At 40.7% G+C, this 19,327-nt stretch overlaps 1 protein-coding gene across 1 annotated transcript in view; it reads left to right on the top strand.

Moving 5' to 3' along the window:
• Positions 1-18,819, top strand: part of LOC309548066 (uncharacterized protein) — a gene marked incomplete at its 5' end in the record, with an annotated part of 50,668 nt that extends 31,849 nt beyond the window's left edge. The window contains 6 exon segments of the mRNA XM_082248035.1: positions 3-411; positions 3,280-3,798; positions 8,835-9,008; positions 15,637-15,804; positions 17,409-17,582; positions 18,738-18,819. Coding sequence (XP_082104161.1) covers positions 3-411; positions 3,280-3,798; positions 8,835-9,008; positions 15,637-15,804; positions 17,409-17,582; positions 18,738-18,751 — 1,458 coding nt within the window. The 3' untranslated portion in view covers positions 18,752-18,819.
• Between the last annotated feature and the right edge of the window lie 508 nt (positions 18,820-19,327).

The raw sequence follows: 19,327 nt of genomic DNA, 5'->3' as shown, positions 1-19,327 counted from the left end.
AACCCAAGGGCAGCGAGCCTATTCAGCATATCAAGAACAATGAACCTAAAGAGCACCCAAAAAGCAGTGAACAAAAAGAGAAAATTAAAAGTAGTAAACCTAAGGGGCTACCCGAAGAAAATGAACCCAAAGAGCATCCAAAAAACAATGAGCCTAATGAGCATCCCAAGAGCAGTGAACCTAAGGAAAAACAAAAGAACAGTGAACCAGAAGATCACCCTAAGGGCAATGAACCAAAGAAGCAACCCAAAGACACTACATCTAGAGGAAGCTCGGGATTTTGCTCTGACAAAGTCAGTGGCTTTTATCCTGTCAAAGGAGACAAGAATGCTTTCTGGCATTGTGACAACGGCATTACCTATCGTCAAAACTGTCCTGCTGGTCTAGTTTTTGAGCTCAGCTGCCACTGCTGTAAGTAAATCATGTTTTTTACAATAATCTCCATGAATATAATGTGTATTCTACTTAAAAGTAACAAACAAAATGCCCTTATTCTTTTTCTCACCCCTCTTTCCACTGAACTAAACTATCCCAGATGTAGTATAGCTCAGTGGTGGTGGTGAGTGGAAGGATGCACTTTGTTTAAAGGTACATTTATCCTTAAATAATTTTTGGAGAATATTTTAATTCAAAATATCTTTTATAAATTACAATAACATGTTAAAACTGACCCTAAAATAAGAAAAAAGCTCACCTATTAATTGAGGCCCTCGTTCCAAAGTGCTGCAGAAAAAAAAGAAAAGAAATTGTGGTGAAAAAGTTAGTAAATACTGTATATTTAGGTTTCTGCCAGCCACACTTAGGCGAGGGTGAAGGTACCGTGCTTCCAGCCAGATCTTGGGTAATTCTGAGTACCCCATATCTCTCAAGAAGATGCTCCTGCACTGAGCTGGGGTGTCTTCTCATGAGTTTTAAGGTACTCAACATTCTCAGGGATCTTGCAAGAATGATAATGTCATCCTCTGCATTATGGAAGTTTTCCCCAGTTAGTTTTTTACTGCAGCTTTTTTAATGTGGGGGAGATGTGAATACATATGTAGACTTTCATATGCAATGCAAGGTCTGCTTTAAAGTGTATATTTAATTTTAGTTTTTGAGTTTGGTAATACTTTAATCTGTTAAATAATAGTTAAAATATAACATTTTGCATTGATCGCATGAACAGGAATAGGCTTTCCTGTAGGTAAAAATCACAAAGCACACTATACTACGGCTTTAAGTTAAATTCCTGAATTTTAGATTTATGTTACTGTTACGCAGTTTACGATCCTAAACATATTTTTCCCAGGGAAGTGAATTAAATGTTCGTTATGTACAGTAACCTTTTATGCTATGCATAGAAGAGAGGTTTTCATAATTGTGGTTGTTTTGCAATGTTTGTACTTTATATAGATCTTGGAGTGGCCAGAATTTTTGCTAATCCAGCGAGCACCAAGGCAGTAACCCTAATTTGCAATATATTTACTGTATGTACAGTATAAATATATATATATATATATATACACTGGCCACACGCTTTCTCTTTGCCTAGGGTAGATTTAAAAGTTGGGGGGGGAGAAATAAACAGTGTGGGGTTAAAGGAGATGTACAGCCACAGGAGTGCAGTTCGTTCTGTAATCCTGCGACCCATTTTCAGCAGAGAGCGGGCTGAAGTCCGCTCTCTGCTAACATCACAGATGTTGGTCCAGACATGGCATCATCATGACCACGCAGTCGGGATATGCCAGGCGCCTGGACCGACACCGGAGTCAGCCTCTCATTGAGCCGCTGAGAGCCTGAGCCGGCCACTTCCTCCCTCCACAGTCCAGCACTCCAGTGAGTGAGGAGAGGGCAGAGCAGAGAGCTGCAGACTGACAGACGACAGCTCTCTGCTCGGGGAGCTGTCAGAAGTAAGTGATCGCCAGTGTTCAATCGCTCGGTTCCCAGTGCAGAGGTGCCGGGGACAGATGCAGCCTCCGACCGGTGCTGCATTCACCTAAGTAAGGATACATGGGGGAAAAAAGGAAAACCCATGGGGTACTTCTCTTTTAAGCTGGCCATACACTGCTAGAGTTACATCCGATTGCTCTGACTCGTTTGAAACTATAACAATGGGGGACCCTTCCAGCTCGACAAAAGGCGACTGCACAATCAACTTTTCTCAACTTAGCCTCACTGAAAACTGTTGAAAGAATTGAATAAAATACAATAGCCCATGCTATTTGTGTGGATGGAGGAATCTGAATGTATTAATGTATGGCCAGCTTTAGACAGCTGTACTAAAACAGCCTGTAGGTCTCAGCTGATCCAAGCTGTCATGCAGCTAGCCAGAAGTCTGAACATTTTGTTGTGTACTGGATTGTGCTGACACAAACACCTGCCAAGGATACTCTTTTGCTTTGTGTTTGATGCATAGCTGATTAATAAATAAGAGTAGGAACCCCTAACTGCACTTTGGCATCAAGACTACCTCCCTGAAAGCTCTATGTCTAAAGCGTGCTATACTATATACAAATAAATACCACTCTATAAACTTGCTGTCCCTTTTAATCAGTATCTCATACATTTGTACATGCTGTTTGCCAGGTCAAGAACTTTATTGCATAAGACTACTGCAAGCACACTGCTGAACTGTCATGGCTGCTACCACTTCATGAGTTTTCCCATATTCCTTTGTAGTTGCAACCATACTGCCTTCACCTACTATTGACTCACACTATATGCGTATATACAGTATATTAGTCTCTTTATGGCAATGCATACATGGGTTTTCAAAATGTTTATGTGAACTTTGTAACCTGGAACAAGTATGCCATCACTGAAATCTAAAACATCTAGTACCTGCTTCAATCTGTTTCTACTCATTACCTGTTTCAACTCATTGCCTATCTTTAGGAATTTGCACAAAATTAACATTTTTGCTCGTGGTCAATATATACAAGCATGCACTTTTATTTAACGTAGTATTATGTACTGCTATATAAAAATAGTTCCTTACAATTTCTTCTAAAATAGATACAGTTTTTTTAACTTTGCTATTGTTTTAAAATTATTATATTTACATATTCACTTTACATGCCCAAGATACAAGCCAATTTTTCAGCTAGCAATTGTACCAGTAACAGGAAAGTTGCACACTGTGAGGAAAAACAAATATTCTTCCTTTATTAAAATAGCCACTAGGAACAAGTTCTATTCCAACATGTTTCGCACTAAGCACAGCACTTTCTTTCTCTTTAGGAAATTTTAATTAATAAAAATAAATCACATCATAATTTAATCTAAATTGTAATTTTCCAGGTGATTATCCTGGTTCTCACACTGTTCCAGTAAAAACTCACAGTGGGTCTGATGAACATTCCAAGAGCAAACACTCTGAAATAGACCACAAAAGTAGCAGTCCATCTGGAAGCAGTCCTAAAAGCAGTCCATCTGAAGGCAGTCCAAAGAGCAGTCCATCTGGAAGCAGTCCTAAGAGCAGTCCAACTGGAAGCAGCCCCAAGAGCAGTCCATCAGGAAGCAACCCTAAAAGCAGCAGTCCATCAGGAAGTAGCCCTAAGAGCAGTTCATCTGGAAGCAGTTCTAAGAGCAGTCCATCTCAAAGCAGCCCTAAGAGCAGTCCACCTGGAAACACTCCTAAGAGTAGTCCATCTGAAAGCAGCCCCAAGAGCAGTCCTTCTCAAAGCAGTCCGAAGAACAGTCCATCTGGAAGCAGCCCTAAGAGCACTCAACCTGGAAGCATCCCTAAGAGCAGTCCATCAGGAAGTAGTCCTAAGAGCAGTCCATCTGGAACCAGCCCTTCAACTGAGCATGATAAAGGTACTTAGTATGTGTGGTTTTACAGACTTTAAGCCATCTAAACTAAACTACAAATTCAATGATCATGCAATAAAAATTGTTATCCTATTGGCTATAAATGCCGAAAGGTGTTTGTTGAATAAAACCAAGCTTTTATAAAACTCTGTGGGCAAAGACATGTGCAAAAGCTTGCATTTAGAGAAACTGAGACCAGTAATACTTTGCTGCACTTTGTAAACAACAAAAAAAACAAACTATAATATTAATATGTTGATAAAATAATAATAGCATTACACTGATTCCTGCCTGAAGTTTGGATTGATGTAACAAGAGCAGTGCATGCAAAGTTCTGAGTTAAGTAAGACTTGCCATGTAAACTGCAATGCTGTGTTAGGTGCATAGTTTAACACAAGGGTATACTCGACACCTATTCATTGTCAGTATTTAGGTGTGGTTGGTAAATAATTACAAATTAAAAATCATTTTTTGACCATGATACTAGCAAAAAGACAAATATTTATTTAGACATGAGTGACAGTGTTCATCTCTGCCAACAGATGCTGCTGCAGATGAGCACCTTTATTTTCCATAACGGGGAGAGGAGCCTGTTAGCATGAGGTCAAGGAACAAACCAAAAAAAAAACAACCTAAATATATAGCTAAGTAAATTATATGCAATCAGGTGGAGAGGTCAGGTAAGGCTGAGTCAGCTGTAAAGTGTAAGAGACAGCAGGTAAGATGGGTCAGGTCAGGGGCCAGAAAGACCATCAGATACAAGGGAGCAGGTAGAGGCAGCTAAATCAGGGCAACAGATACAAGGGGTAGGAACAAGATGATAGGTTCAAGGCAGCTAGGTCAGGTTGGCAGGTACAAGGCAAACTGTGTCAGGATAACAGGAAACAGAGCACAAGAACAGGATCACTGTATGCAAAGCTGCAAATATGGCTGCTGTAATACTTTTTTTTATAGGTGAGCCACAACAAAATGGCATCAGATAATGCCCACAGTCTAAATGATATATATAGAATCATTTACACCCCACTTGTTTCCTTTCTATATCTACTGTATGTATATATGTATTAAGATTGTAATTGCATAGCAAATTTATTTAGATTTGTACACTGAGGGAGCGCCGCAGAATTACAGATATTGGTTTATTTTAGCTGTGCCGGAATACATGTAGATGTGAGCAGCAGCACCCTTTATATTTGTTTGTAGTTAGATAGAAGATTTACTAGCAGCACCAATACATTTTATATATTCACTTGTGTATGTAATTATTCGGTAGCAAGGAAATTCCACTGGTATTCAAATTTTTTTCTTCAGTTTATTTAAATTAAAAATACAGGTCTTGTAGTCTGCTCGGTAATGCTAATAACGTTGTAATGAATGTACCTCTGTGGCTGACAAAGAAACAAGTTCAAAACAGACTAGAAAATTGGATGTAAATTATTTACCAAGAATAGATAACTTTCACCTGTGAGTCTTCAGGGAGCTTAGATCCATTATAGCCAAGCTGCTATTTCTAAATTTTAAAGACACTGTACTGACCTGGTATGGCAGGTACCAACTAATTGGAGTAGAGAAAATGTGGTATCAATGTTCAAAAAAGGGTCAAGATGTATACCAGGAAATTACCACTCAGTATGTAAAATATTTGAGGAAATGATTAGAGGACAATAGTCAAGATTTCGTCTGTGATAAAGGTGTCATAAGTAATAAAAAGCATAGACTTATGAAAGATGATTCTTGTTAGACAAACCTGTTAACAGTCTATGAGAAAGTGAATAGAAATTTAGATAGTGGAAGGCCAGTGGATGTAATATAATTAGATTTTGCAAAAGCATTCAATACTGTACCTCATAAATGTTTAATTTGCAAAATAAAATCTATTGATGTTGAAGAAACTGTATGTACATGGATAGAAACTGATTACGTAAATGTGACCAAAAAGAAGTGATAAATAACTCATTCTCTAAATGGTCTGCATATAGGCTGCATATAGTGTGCCCCATGGTTCTGCTTAAGTCCAGTGCTGGTTAACTTTTTATTAATGATATTAAGGTTGAATTAGGAGCTCAGTTTCAGTGTTTACTGATATAATACTAAACTATGTAGGATGTACCAGTGTTATAGGAAGAGGATAAAAAAGGGTAGGAGGAGCAGCTACAGTACATGGCAGATAAGGTTCAATAATCCTACCCCTTTACAAAACACTAGTTTGGGCTCATCTTACCCACTTCAGCTCCGGAAGGTTTTACCCCCCTTCCTTACCAGGCCATTTTTTGCAATACGGCACTGCATTACTTTAACTGACAATTGTTCGATGCTGTAGCCAAATAAAATTAATGTCCTTATTCCCCACAAGTAGAGCTTTCTTTTGGTGGTATTCAATCACCTCTGCGTTTTTTATTTTTTTGCGCTATAAACAAAAAAAGACTGCCAATTTAAAAAAAAAAAAAAAAACACAATATTTTTTACTTTCTGCTATAAAACACATCCAATAAAAAAAATTAAAAAAATCGAATTTCTTCATTAATTTAGGCCAATATGTCTTCTGCTACATATTTTTGTTAAAAAAACCCCAAACAGCATATATTAATTGTTTTTTTGTAAAAGTTATAGCGTCTACAAACAATAGGATAGAATTATGGACTTTTTATTTTATTTTATTAAAATATTTTCTACTAGTATTGGCGTAGATCAGCGATTTTTAGCGGGACTGCAACATTGCGGTGTACAAATCTGACACTAATTGACACTTTTTGGGGACCAGTGATACCAATACAGTGATCAGTGCTAAAAATGCACTTTCACTGTACTAATGACACTGGCAGGGAAGGGGTTAACACCAGAGGCGACCAAAGGGTTAAATGTGTTCCCTGGGAGTGCTTTCTAACTGAGTGGGGGATGGTTGCACTGTAGGAATCCAGAGATCCGTGTTCCTGCTTAGCTTACTGTAGCTTAGCTTAGCTATCTTCCTTACTAGCAGAACAGCGATCTGCTTTGTTTTTCTGCCTCTCTCCGAACGATCACCAGGTTCCCGGTGGACATTGGGTCCACCGGACCCACTGATTGGCTCACGCTGTGGTGCGCACCCCAGACCAGGAAGAAGAAATCACGTACAGGTACGTGATTTTAAGCTTAAGGGCCCTTCTGCCCCAGTATATGTATATATACGTGGGGCGGTCCTTATGCGGTTAAATATGCAGTTCAAATTTTGGTCACCTATCCACGGTAAGGATGTCCTTAAACTAGAAGGAGTTCAGAGAAGGGCAACAAAATTAATTGGGGCTGGAAGACTCCAGATAAGAGGAATAATTACGGAGGTATTAAGAGGGGATATGATCACGATGCACAAATATATCAAAGGTGATTGAAGTAACTGTGATAAACTAGTTACTTCAAGGTCTCTGAAGAACACATTATCAATAACAAGTGAATGCTCCAATTTATGCCCCCCAAACTTAAAAACGGCCCTATCAACATGAAGTAAAAAAAAAAAAAAAAAAAAACACACACACAAAAGAAAAACAGATAAAAACCCACAATACCTTCCCTGAAACAAAAAAACAATTTTTTAAAGAATTGAAACAAAGAGAAAAAAAGGAAGAAAAGGCAGTTTAACCTAAAACAAAGAATAGAAACATTTACCCCCCCCCCCAAATAATTGAAAAACCCAAGATACCCCCTCCCCAAACAAAAGCTTATCATATTTTAAAGCAAAGCTTTGCTATGGACGCAACAACAGCCCACTAACCTCAAACCAATCACAAAATAAAATGAAAGACAAAAAATCCCCCAATAATAGGAATAAACAGAAAAGGCAGCAAATGGGTTGATTGCATAAAAAGCTAACAATCAGAATTAAGGAAACTGTTTTCTAACTGCCGCTAAACTTTCTGGTCTCTGGGTGGCTTCCCTAGTCTCATTCTTGATCAATCACTCACTTATAGTGCATTGCCTGCACTTTACATATTTACAGATATGCCATACTCTTTCTATTTCCCAATTATAGATTTAACTATACTAGGGATATTCAGTGACTTTAAAAGTTTCATGTATTCATCCCCTGACTTGTGTTTTTTATTCAGTTTTTCAGCAGGGGTGTTTATTGTCACCCCATCTCTGTATTCCTCTAGTCATTGCTCGTCTCAAGAAAGTGCTCCCAGTCAAGCAAGCTGCAGCTATGAATCAGCCATCTCCTTCATAGCTGTTGTTGGATTATCTGTGGCAGGAGGAGAGGGGGGCAGGTTGGACCTCATAACTAGGGTTAGCAAGCACTTAGAAATAAGGGACAAAGTACTGCATGGGGGCAGAACTATAAAATACACATTATAATGGTAGATCTTCTTTAGGGAGCTTAGCAAAAGATAACTGGGATGGCTGACATCACAAAAATGCTGTGTGTTGTCAGCCATAAAAAATGTCATATGAGCTGTTTGCATTTCTAGCAGATCAACGGGTATGTTTCTGTACTTGTAGAGTGAAACACTTGAAATGTGCATGTATTGCCGGAAAGTACTGCATATTGTTTTTTTATTTTACATTGATATTCATTATGAATTGACTCATTTATTCATGACAAATTAATTGTTCTGAGAAAAAAAATCATGTTTTATTGATTTAGAACCATAAATAATGTACACACATTTTCACCCCATTTAAAGGCAATCCTACATATGCTTATTCCGCTGTGTGATCATACAATATTCACAAAGGAGCAAGTAAACCTATGTGAAAGCTCTGAAAGTGTACTGGAACTGGATAACTGACAGTATAATATATTGGGGGGGGGGGGGGATTTACTAAAGCTGGAGATTGCAAAATCTGGTACAGTTCTGCAAACCAATCAGCTTCAATGTTTTATTGTCAAAGCTTAATTGAACAAGCTGAAGTTGGAAACTGACAGGCTACCATGCACAGCTGCACCAGGTTCTGAGTGGTTCAATTCTAGTAAATCTCCCCATTGTATATCTATAAACTCATCCAACAAATATTATAGTTTGTTAATAGCATGAATTTAGATGAATAAAATGTAGCTTTTTTTTCTCAAGGCAACAAACATCCAACATCTCCAGATAAGAGTCAGAATGGGTTCTGTGCTGGAAGAGCCAGTGGCTTGTACCCAGTAGCCGGTGACAAGAATGCATTCTGGAACTGTGCCAATGGAATCACATACAAACAATATTGTTCTACTGGTCTTGTTTTTGATGAGAGCTGTCAGTGCTGTAAGTAACTGTGGTTGGCCTTTCTTCAATTAATAGGTATTGTAAGGGATTAGCTCGGTGGTAGGCGTATGGGTGACCCCTTTGGGGGTGCGTTTTCACAGAGATAGCCGATTAGAGGTTGAAAACAAGACTGATTTATTCATGCAATTTACTTAACACAATTGCAAGCATCAAAACAGCCAAAATAAAATAAAAGACAAAATAAATCCTTGCCTCTGTGGGCGGCTACCTTCTCACGCTGGAACCTACCTAAGAAGTCTTTCCAACCTACTGTTGGGCCGACACTGCTGATCCTACAGCAGACACTCAAATGTCCATTTGTTTGCTTTTCACACAGCACAAACATTGTCCATTGAACATGTCCCTTTGTTTTCTTTCACACAGCACATGTTCATTTATAACAGGATCCTTTACTCTTCAGATTCTTCACATGGAACACTTTGTCTTCTCACCTTTGAGACGTCTTCACTCGTGGTTACCCTCCTTAGCTTCACATCGCTTTAGGGGGTCTTCTCCCATGCTCACCAGCTTGTCGGGAGGCACACATCCGACTGTCCCCCTCTCCCAGCCCACACGGCGACAGGCGGCAGCAGTCCTTCTCCCATGCCCACACGGCGTCGGGAGGTACACGTATGTCTGTCCTCCTCTTCCCAGCTCACACAGCGACAGGAGGCAGCACTCAATAGATTTTCTCTGGACAAATTATAGAGTCCTTGATCTCCTCATTCTGAACAGCTGAATGGTTTTCAACTTCCTGCTGGCTCTCTCTGCAGCCAACACCCTATAGTATCAGTGAACTTTCAAAGCAGGTGGGAATGTGTCTCCTCTCAGTGACTCCATTCCCAGATTTACCTGACTTCCTGTCACATACCCCCCCCTCTTGTTTCAACCCTAGGGTTGGGACACATATTTCCAGGCACGCATGTGTCAGGCACTGCTGACTCACTGATAAGCCTCCTATTATCCTCAAGCTTCCGGATGAAACTGTTTTGTCATCTTCATTGACAGATTTCTCATAACTGCCACACAGTTTGTCTCTCATCTCATATACACATTCTTCAACTGCATTTTTGGCATCATTTTGCTCCTTCTCGTTTCTGTCATCTTCATTGACAGCTTTCTCATAAATGTCAGACAGCTTGTCCCTCATAACCGTCTGTCCAATCCACCATGGAGGACCGTGATCCATAGGCAACTCAATTGGGCTAGTCTTAATGTCTTCAACATTCTTAAGACGCCTCTCTCTGCAATCCATAAATGTTTTCCACAAAACTTTGAGAACCTTTGCTTCACTAAGCTTTGTTCCAAGTAGGGACTCTTGACATCCCTCTGTGACTTGAGTTGCCTCTCCATACATCTGTACACAATCATTGACTTTTTGTTGTAAAAGGGAATGATCTTCCTTCTTGAGCTTTGCTTGCTCTAAGATGCTGTGCAGAGGATTTTCCAATTGAGACAACAGGCTGTCACACATTTCTTCAAAGTGACCCCTGTTCCTTTTCCCAGAGATATCAATATCATTCACCAAACATTTCATATTCATAGGCAGATCGGAAGCATTTGCACTCATCAACTTCTTAAACTTTTCGCCCTCCTGAGCGAGTCGCAGTAAAGGCCTACTATTTGATTTGATATTCAGTTTATATTTCTTGCCAAACTCTTCACAGAAGTAGTCAACCAGAACATCATCAACTTTCCTTACACCAACATAGGGGTTAAAGGCAACAACACAGTTGAACCCAGCGATCTGGGTGGTATCCATTATAGACCTCCTCTCTGCATCAGTGAAGAAGCATGGAACTGCAACACATTCTTTTACAGGTTTCTTCAATGCACTTTCTGCTGAACTATTTGACCGCTCAAGGTCACCTAGTTCTTTTTCTCTATCTGAATTCCACATGGAATGCATCTCAAGATCACGATCAAACTTCTGCCACCCGTCTTTCACCAGTTCCATTTTGGAAACACTCCCTGAAAGGCACTTATTCATTTGCTTCACGTTTTCACCAACAGCCTTAGTTTTCCCCACTAGGTTTTCAGCCTGAACTGAGAAATCATCACATTTCTTACTCAGCTCCTTTGTTTGCTGAAGCTCTAATGATACATTTTCCAATGCTTGAAGTTTTTGAAGGAACGGTTTATTCCAAAAGGGTGATTCAAGCCACATGTCATCACATTTCTGAGGCTCACTCAGGACAGACCCCAAAACACTGATCCTTTTAAAAACTGCATCAGGCACACTATCCCCTCTTTGGGACAGATCCTCTGTTGCCTGGAATTCCTCTTCCAGTTCCTGCAACGGAATCTTCATCTCTTCTACTTGCTGTTCTAAGGCTCGCTTAGACTTTTCTAGCTCCTGAACTCTTTTCACAACATCATCCTTGGAGCTGACCAATTCTTCCATTTCTGTACGCAGCTGTTTGTTAACACTTTCTAGTTCAGCCTTACACTCTAGAGCTTCCTCCAAAGAGCGAGCCAAGAACAGGGCTTTGCTCTCGTTATCACGCACCTCCGTTTCTGCACGGGCGCGTTCTTCTGCATATTTTGCAGACACAGTCTTCTCTTCACCAAGCATCTGATCAAACTTCTTTTTCACATCTTCAACACACTGTAATGAACCAACGCTTTCTTCCATGCGTTTTTTCATATCCGCTATCTGAGCTTGCAATGTTGCGACTTGCTCTGATAGGTTTTTCTTTGCTTCCGCCTCCTCTTTTAATTGTTCCAGGAAGCCATTTTTCTCATCTTCCATTTGTTTGAGCTTTGTGCTAAAACTCAGCCTTTGACACCTCTCTTCCTGTAAGAGTTCCTGCGTGTCTTGCAGCTGCGATTCCAAGATAGAAAAATCTTCCGCAATTTCTCTAGATTTGCTGTCTGCTTGAGAAAGCTGATTTGTAACATTGTCCAACTCAACCTGCAGTCGGTTTGCCTTCTCTGACAGCTTAGCACACAATCGGTCACCTTCTGACACCTTGACTTGCGATTCCAGAAGCTGTGCCTCTACTTTTTCCCTCTTATGTTCACAATCTTCTTTTCCCTGCATAAGAGCCTTCACCTCATTGGCTAGCATCTGGGAATAAGAATGTAATTCTGCCACACAGGCTTCTTTCTCCTTTAACTGCTGCTGGACACGTTGGGCTTCCCCTTTCCAACTTTCACAGTCCGCACGCCATTCATTTACCACATTGCTTAAAGTAGTGAGCTCATACACAGTACTCAGTAATTTAGCCTCTCTTTCACTTTTCTCTTTGTCGCTGAGAGACAATGTCGCTTTCAGAGCAACATTCTGTTCCTGCGACTCCTGCAGGTCTATTTTTGTAACTTCCAAACACTGAAGACTTTTTTCCAGCTGATTACGCAACTCCAACATATCAGCCATACTTTGCTTCTGCAAAGTCTGAATTTCACTTTCCTTTTCCATGAGGATGGTATCTTTCTCCATTATAGTCTCTCTGCGTTTTTGCAACTCGACCAAAAGAAGAGCAGTGGATTCTTCCCACTGTAACACATGAGACTTGAGTAGTTCATTCATTTCCTGCAAGTTTCTATGCTCCATTTTAAGCAATTCCAAGGCTTGTTCCTTTTCTTCCATTTTCCGTTGCAAGGCATCCAACTCAGCCCTGCACACATACTCGGTTTCTTCCAAACCGATGGCCTCCATTGGCTGCTGGCGTCTCTGTTTCCAGCCTGCCATGCTCTCTTGGTGAGCCTTTTGCTGAGCTGCAAAGCTCCGCTGAAAATCCGCATTTGCCTGCTGTTGAGCTGCATTTGCTTGCTGTTGAGCTGCATTTGATATAATCAGATGTTTCAACATCTCCTCCATTTTGAGTTTACTTTTCATCTGAGCACACTGCGTCTCCATAGCAGTTTCATCAGTGTTGCTAGGGACAACAACCTTCCTCTTTAGTAGACTCTCTTTAGGCATGGATGGGGCTGGTTCAGACGGCAACATCCCCTCCATCCAAAGAATCCGGTCTCTCATTTCATCTATCTTTGCATTTTTCAGGCGTTTGGACCGCCCCATCTTCAATAACTCCACAAACAAATTTTTCACAGTCCAGCAAACAATTTTCAGACCACTGTCTCTTCAACACATGTAGTTTTTCTCTCTCTTGCAAGATCTCTTTTCCTGCGCACACAGTTTGTGCAGTCACTTGCACCAGACACAACAAAGTTCATCAAAAAATTTTGAGACCCCTGTCTCTTTAAAACACTTTTTTTTTTTTTTTTTTTTTTCTGTCAGGATCTTCTCTCCTGCACACATAGATTGTGCAATCTCATGCACCAGACAAAGTTCATCAAACATTTGCACTTCCTTGCAGGGATCTTGCTGCTTCTGCCCACTGCATACCTCCACCATATGTAAGGGATTAGCTCGGTGGTAGGCGTATGGGTGACCCCTTTGGGGGTGCGTTTTCACAGAGATAGCCGATTAGAGGTTGAAAACAAGACTGATTTATTCATGCAATTTACTTAACACAATTGCAAGCATCAAAACAGCCAAAATAAAATAAAAGACAAAATAAATCCTTGCCTCTGTGGGCGGCTACCTTCTCACGCTGGAACCTACCTAAGAAGTCTTTCCAACCTACTGTTGGGCCGACACTGCTGATCCTACAGCAGACACTCAAATGTCCATTTGTTTGCTTTTCACACAGCACAAACATTGTCCATTGAACATGTCCCTTTGTTTTCTTTCACACAGCACATGTTCATTTATAACAGGATCCTTTACTCTTCAGATTCTTCACATGGAACACTTTGTCTTCTCACCTTTGAGACGTCTTCACTCGTGGTTACCCTCCTTAGCTTCACATCGCTTTAGGGGGTCTTCTCCCATGCTCACCAGCTTGTCGGGAGGCACACATCCGACTGTCCCCCTCTCCCAGCCCACACGGCGACAGGCGGCAGCAGTCCTTCTCCCATGCCCACACGGCGTCGGGAGGTACACGTATGTCTGTCCTCCTCTTCCCAGCTCACACAGCGACAGGAGGCAGCACTCAATAGATTTTCTCTGGACAAATTATAGAGTCCTTGATCTCCTCATTCTGAACAGCTGAATGGTTTTCAACTTCCTGCTGGCTCTCTCTGCAGCCAACACCCTATAGTATCAGTGAACTTTCAAAGCAGGTGGGAATGTGTCTCCTCTCAGTGACTCCATTCCCAGATTTACCTGACTTCCTGTCACAGTATATAAAACAGGACAACTTCCTAATAACTTATAGAGATCCAGAATGATTCATTGTTGATTAGAAGGAATAGTATTAAGATATAAATGAGTCACAAATAAGTTATAACATCTCTTAATATTAGATTTATACTTTGGTAGGTATAACTGACTGTACATCTTGCTAGTATTAAGTTCCCATCTATTGCTGTTAAGCTGAAATTTCAAATGAAACCCATATATGCTGGAAAGCACCTAAAATGACTTCTCCTTGTGTCAACACTTATAAAGTCTGGGGGTCACCCAAGCCTCAACTTTGTCTCTATATATTTTGCACTGTGTGTATCTTGTAATGCCACTCTAAGTAAGAATGAACTGTGTTGTCCCGCTGGTGCTCAGGAATGGGGGTGCTGGCCTGAGATATCACTTATCCAGTAGTGCTGAATAGCAAAGATGGGAACCGCTGCTTACCCAGCCAGATCTGTGTCAATGTAAGTGTTTGACGGCCTCAGCCAGCGTGGGGCATTTAGCCCTACCCACAAGGTCTTAGAGGTCATAGATGTCTATGAATTAGCCCGGAGGGCAGGGCAAAACGCATAAGAGGGCATGGTCAGTGGAGCAGCGCTGGCTCAGATCGGGCTGGGCGAGCGGTGGGAGCGGTGGTTCCCATCATTATTTTCCACATTTCATTCAATAAAACTTGGACTCTCAGTCAATGACATGCCCTCAAATTGACTCCATCTTCCTTTCGCTGCTTGCCTGTATGTATGAAGTTTGCTTGTATGCATGCATGCATGTCTGTCTAGTCATAACACACCAAGAGAGAAGTGAATGCATTCAACATGCATTCACAATGGCTTGTATAAAAAGTTGAAAAGCAGAAGAACAGTAAATGACAATAAATATAAGGTAATGCAGCTACATATGATCAACTTTGAAATTCACATATATAGTTCCTGGAATTGCAGGGAGAATTGCAGTAACTGTGCCATGATTTCATTTTGCAGCAAAACGTACAATGTGTGTTTGGAGTAATGGCACCATTAAGAGTTTTGACACCCCTGATTCTGTTGAAATCACTTGGCAACTTGTGTTCAAAAATCAAGTTAAGCTTGTTACCGCGATTTTGTTTGCATGATTTTACTGCTATTCATTGGGTGACAATCACAGCAAAATCACGATACGATTGGGGTGAAAAGTAACTGGGATTGCAAGCACGTCGCACGTTTTATGGCGATTCAGGATCGTGGGCAGAATTGCGGTGATTCCGCCAGTGATCCAGAATGCCTAGATGTGAACTGAGCCTTACTGTGCTCAATGCCCCCACCAACAGACTTTGCCCCTTTATAACCCCATTAAAAGCTCAGCTAGGAAAAACTGTTTTAAAAAGGCTGCTTTTGGTGGAGCAGATTTTAACAAGTTTACATATCTATAAACCTTATGTGCATTTTGCTTTTTTAGGCAACTACCCACCACCTCCCACAAAGACAAAAGAATTCTGTGCTGGGAAAGCTGGTGGCCTATACCCTGTAGCTGGTGAAAAAAATGCTTTCTGGAACTGTGCAAATGGAATAACCTACAAAGAATACTGCTCCACTGGCCTTGTATTTGATGTGAGCTGTGATTGCTGTAAGTAGCTGAAGTAATATGGTATAAAACATTAAAGCATTTGTAAAGATAATTGTTTTATTAAATATGTTTTTTAGAATAAAATGTTACACTTACCTGCTCTGTGCAATGGTTTTGCACACAGCAGCCTGGAACTTACTCTTCTGGGGTCCCCAGCAAGCACTCTTGGCTCCTCATCTTCTTTGTGTGTCCCCAAACCAAGCTGCTTGTTTTGGGGGCACACCTGCCGGCTTGATCCCTAGCCTGGCTGTTTGCACCTATTAACACAACAGCATGGCTCAGCCCTGCCCCCAACTCTCTGCTCACAGAATTTGATTGACAGCAGAAGCAGCCTATGGCTCCCGATGCTGCCTCTGTAAGCAGAGAGAGGAGAGAGCCATTGCAGATGGGCACAAAGCTGGATTGAGTTAGGACTCAGGTAAGTGGGGGGTGAGGGGGTGATACAAACACTGGGAAATGTTTTACCTTTTAAGATAAAAAATGTTCAGGCTTTAGAATTATTGGGGCTGCTTGAGGTGTATGCTTGTAATAGGGGAAAAAATCCTTTATGAATGCTGACAGACCAATAAATTCTCAGGAACACTTATTAATGCTGATGATGGATCTGTTGCCAGTGATGACATGTATTGTAGGAAAGGAAACCATATTATAATTAAAATAGTTTCTACAATTGTCCAGCCCCACCTTTGGCAAAAAAATTGATAGCCTGGTTTAATTAGCCCCATTCACACTTGAGAAATACAATACAAGCCGTTCACAACTCTACTCTTATGCATCGTTTCCACTGAGCGGTATGGTTCGGTATGGTATGCAATTTTTGCCGTTTCCATTGTCAAAAGTTGTGAATGGTACCCTAATTCCGAACCGTACCGTACCACTTTTTTGGGACTCTTTCATTGGGGTACCAAGCACAAACGTACTGTACCAACAGGGTGGAGCTACACTCAGCAGAACGTTGATTGATTGACAGAGAATCGTCCCTTTACCTATCGCCTATCAAGTGACGTCGATTACTACTTTCCGGCTACACCATGCCTATCATGTAAGGGTACTGTTGGTGGTGGAAATGCAAGCCTGATCAAGGTGTACCGTTCCGAACTGTACCGAACCGAACTGTACCGCTCAGTGGAAACGAGGTATAAGTTGCTCAAAGCTGGATGCTCAAAGCTCAAAAAAGGTACCTGAGCTTTTTGATGAAGCTGTGTTGTTTGTTTTGGCCCCAGGAGATGGTATAGATGTGCAAAAACAATTGCAAAATACTAATAAAACAAAAAAAAACACATGCATATGCTCGCAAAAATGCTCGAAAACACTATAATGTCAGTAGAGGTTCATCTTAGGTGTGAAGGCACGCTCACATTAAAGGACTGCTGATACAGTGGTTTCTCTCCTAAAATCTTAATGAGAGTCCTTTTGTTGCTTGCTCATTTCAAGACTGAAAAACCCATAGGACAAAAGTTAAATACCTTAAGAAGCTCTTTTATACTCCACATATTTCGTTATTTACACTTTTGTAAAACAAAAGCTGTTGATGCAAATAATAAACCAATAAATTATAGACTTAATTAACATATAATATAATAACCTTTATTTTACAATTTCAGGCAATTATCCTCCCACTCCTCCAGCCAAAACTCAAAAAGAATTCTGTGCTGGAAAAGCCAGTGGTCTTTATCCTGTAGCTGGTGACAAGAATGCTTTCTGGAACTGTGCAAATGGAATTACATACAAACAATTCTGCTCTACTGGCCTTGTGTTTGATGAAAGCTGTGAATGCTGTAAGTTACTTTATATTCGGACAGAAAAAGGGAAAGTTGCTAAGACTGAGAAAGAATTTTAAGCCGAATTTTAGAGGAGAAAAATAAAATACTCTTGGGGCGCCCCCCACAATGTAAACATTAAATGCTAACTATCACCTAGGATACAAAGTAAAATGAACTTAAAGTGGTTGCAAAGCCACTTTGTAAAGTACATATAATCACCTCTGTTAGATAATGTTCTATGCTCCAGTGTATGTTCTTTGTAAAAAATATGCCGATTTCTACCTTATTTCAAAACGCCATTCAGGGCTCATGTGACTGCTCGCTGATCCCTCTCCCCATCTGACAACTACAGCAGGAGGGCCCGAGAATCCCCCACTGGCATCAGTCGGGAGGAGGGGAGGAGAGCAGAGAGCAGTCACGTCAGTGTCGAGCGGCGCTCTAAAACAAGGTAGAAATCTGCATATTTTTTACAAAGAACATACACTGGAGCATAGAACGTTTTCTAACAGAGGAGAATGTATGTACTTTACACAGAAACTTCTGCAGCAGGAGGGGAGGGACGGGCACTATCACAAGCTGACAGGCAAGGAGGGAGGGGGAGAGAGGGAGCAAGGAAAGACAGCTGACGACCGAGGAACATAAACTGACCACAATGTAAGGGCTCAGCAGCCATAATAAACCATGGTCAGTTTACAGTGGGGAGGGCTGCACCAGGCAGGATCCGTCAGGTATTTCAGGTGATGCCAAAGGGCCATATTAAACAGCACAAGGACTGTGCTGTAAAACATGCTTTAAAGGAACAGGATCCATTTTTTTTTTTTTTTTAGGGTTACACTTTAATTTATCTAATCCTTCCATGCCACTAGGTTCCCCAAAGTCTCCTCTCTAAGGCTCTTACGTACAAGCAAATATGTACATTATATTAAGTTTACCAGATCCTGAATTGCAGTTACATTGTCAGTTTCACAATAATTCTTCATTAATAAGTAAATAAGCCAACCAAACAACCAACCAAACAACCATTGCTAAAAGTTAGTAGGATTGCATTATACCTTATTCACAGTTAACACATTCAAAAAATAGATTGTAGATTTTGCATATATAATTATTTTCTTAAAAGCTTTGAGTGTAAGAGGCATTTGAAATAACAGCACTTCCTTATTTTCACAGGTAATTACCCTTAAGCAAGTGACTCTGGCAGTAGTAAAGCTGATCTTATACTCCAAACTGGCGAAAAAGGGGCTTCGGAAGCCAAAAGTTGGATTAAGCTGCAGGCTTTGAATAATTTATTCTGTTCAACAAATTGCTTACAGTGATGTCTGAGTTACCCTCACTGCAGTGACTTTGGCCAGTTTCAACAGAAATAAATGAATCAACACTCTAACAGGATTGTTGTTTTTCTTTCATATATAACTATTCATACATGGGCATTTTTGTAAATCAAAAGCAGTATTAAAAAGCAGAATTTTGCAGAAAGTGAAGTAAACACTTGGAATCTACCACCAGCAAATGTGGCCGAAAAATACCACAATTTAAAAATGTCTGTGATAAAACACAAAAACCTTGCTTTGTGCAGTGGTCCAAATCATTATGGTGTGGGGTTGTTTTTCAGGGGTTAAGCTTGGCCCCTCAGTTACAGTGAAGGGAACTCTTAAGGCGACAGCATACCAAGACATTCTGGACAATGTCATGCTCCCAACTTTGGGGGTGAACAGTTTGGGGAAGGCCACTTCCTGTTCCAACATGACTGTGCACCAGTG

The sequence above is a fragment of the Pelophylax lessonae genome (assembly GCF_965119305.1).
Source record: "Pelophylax lessonae genome assembly, chromosome: 2".
Lineage (NCBI taxonomy): Eukaryota > Metazoa > Chordata > Amphibia > Anura > Ranidae > Pelophylax > Pelophylax lessonae.
The sequence above is the reverse complement of the archived record's forward strand: the minus strand, read 5'-3'. Positions and strand labels throughout refer to the sequence as shown.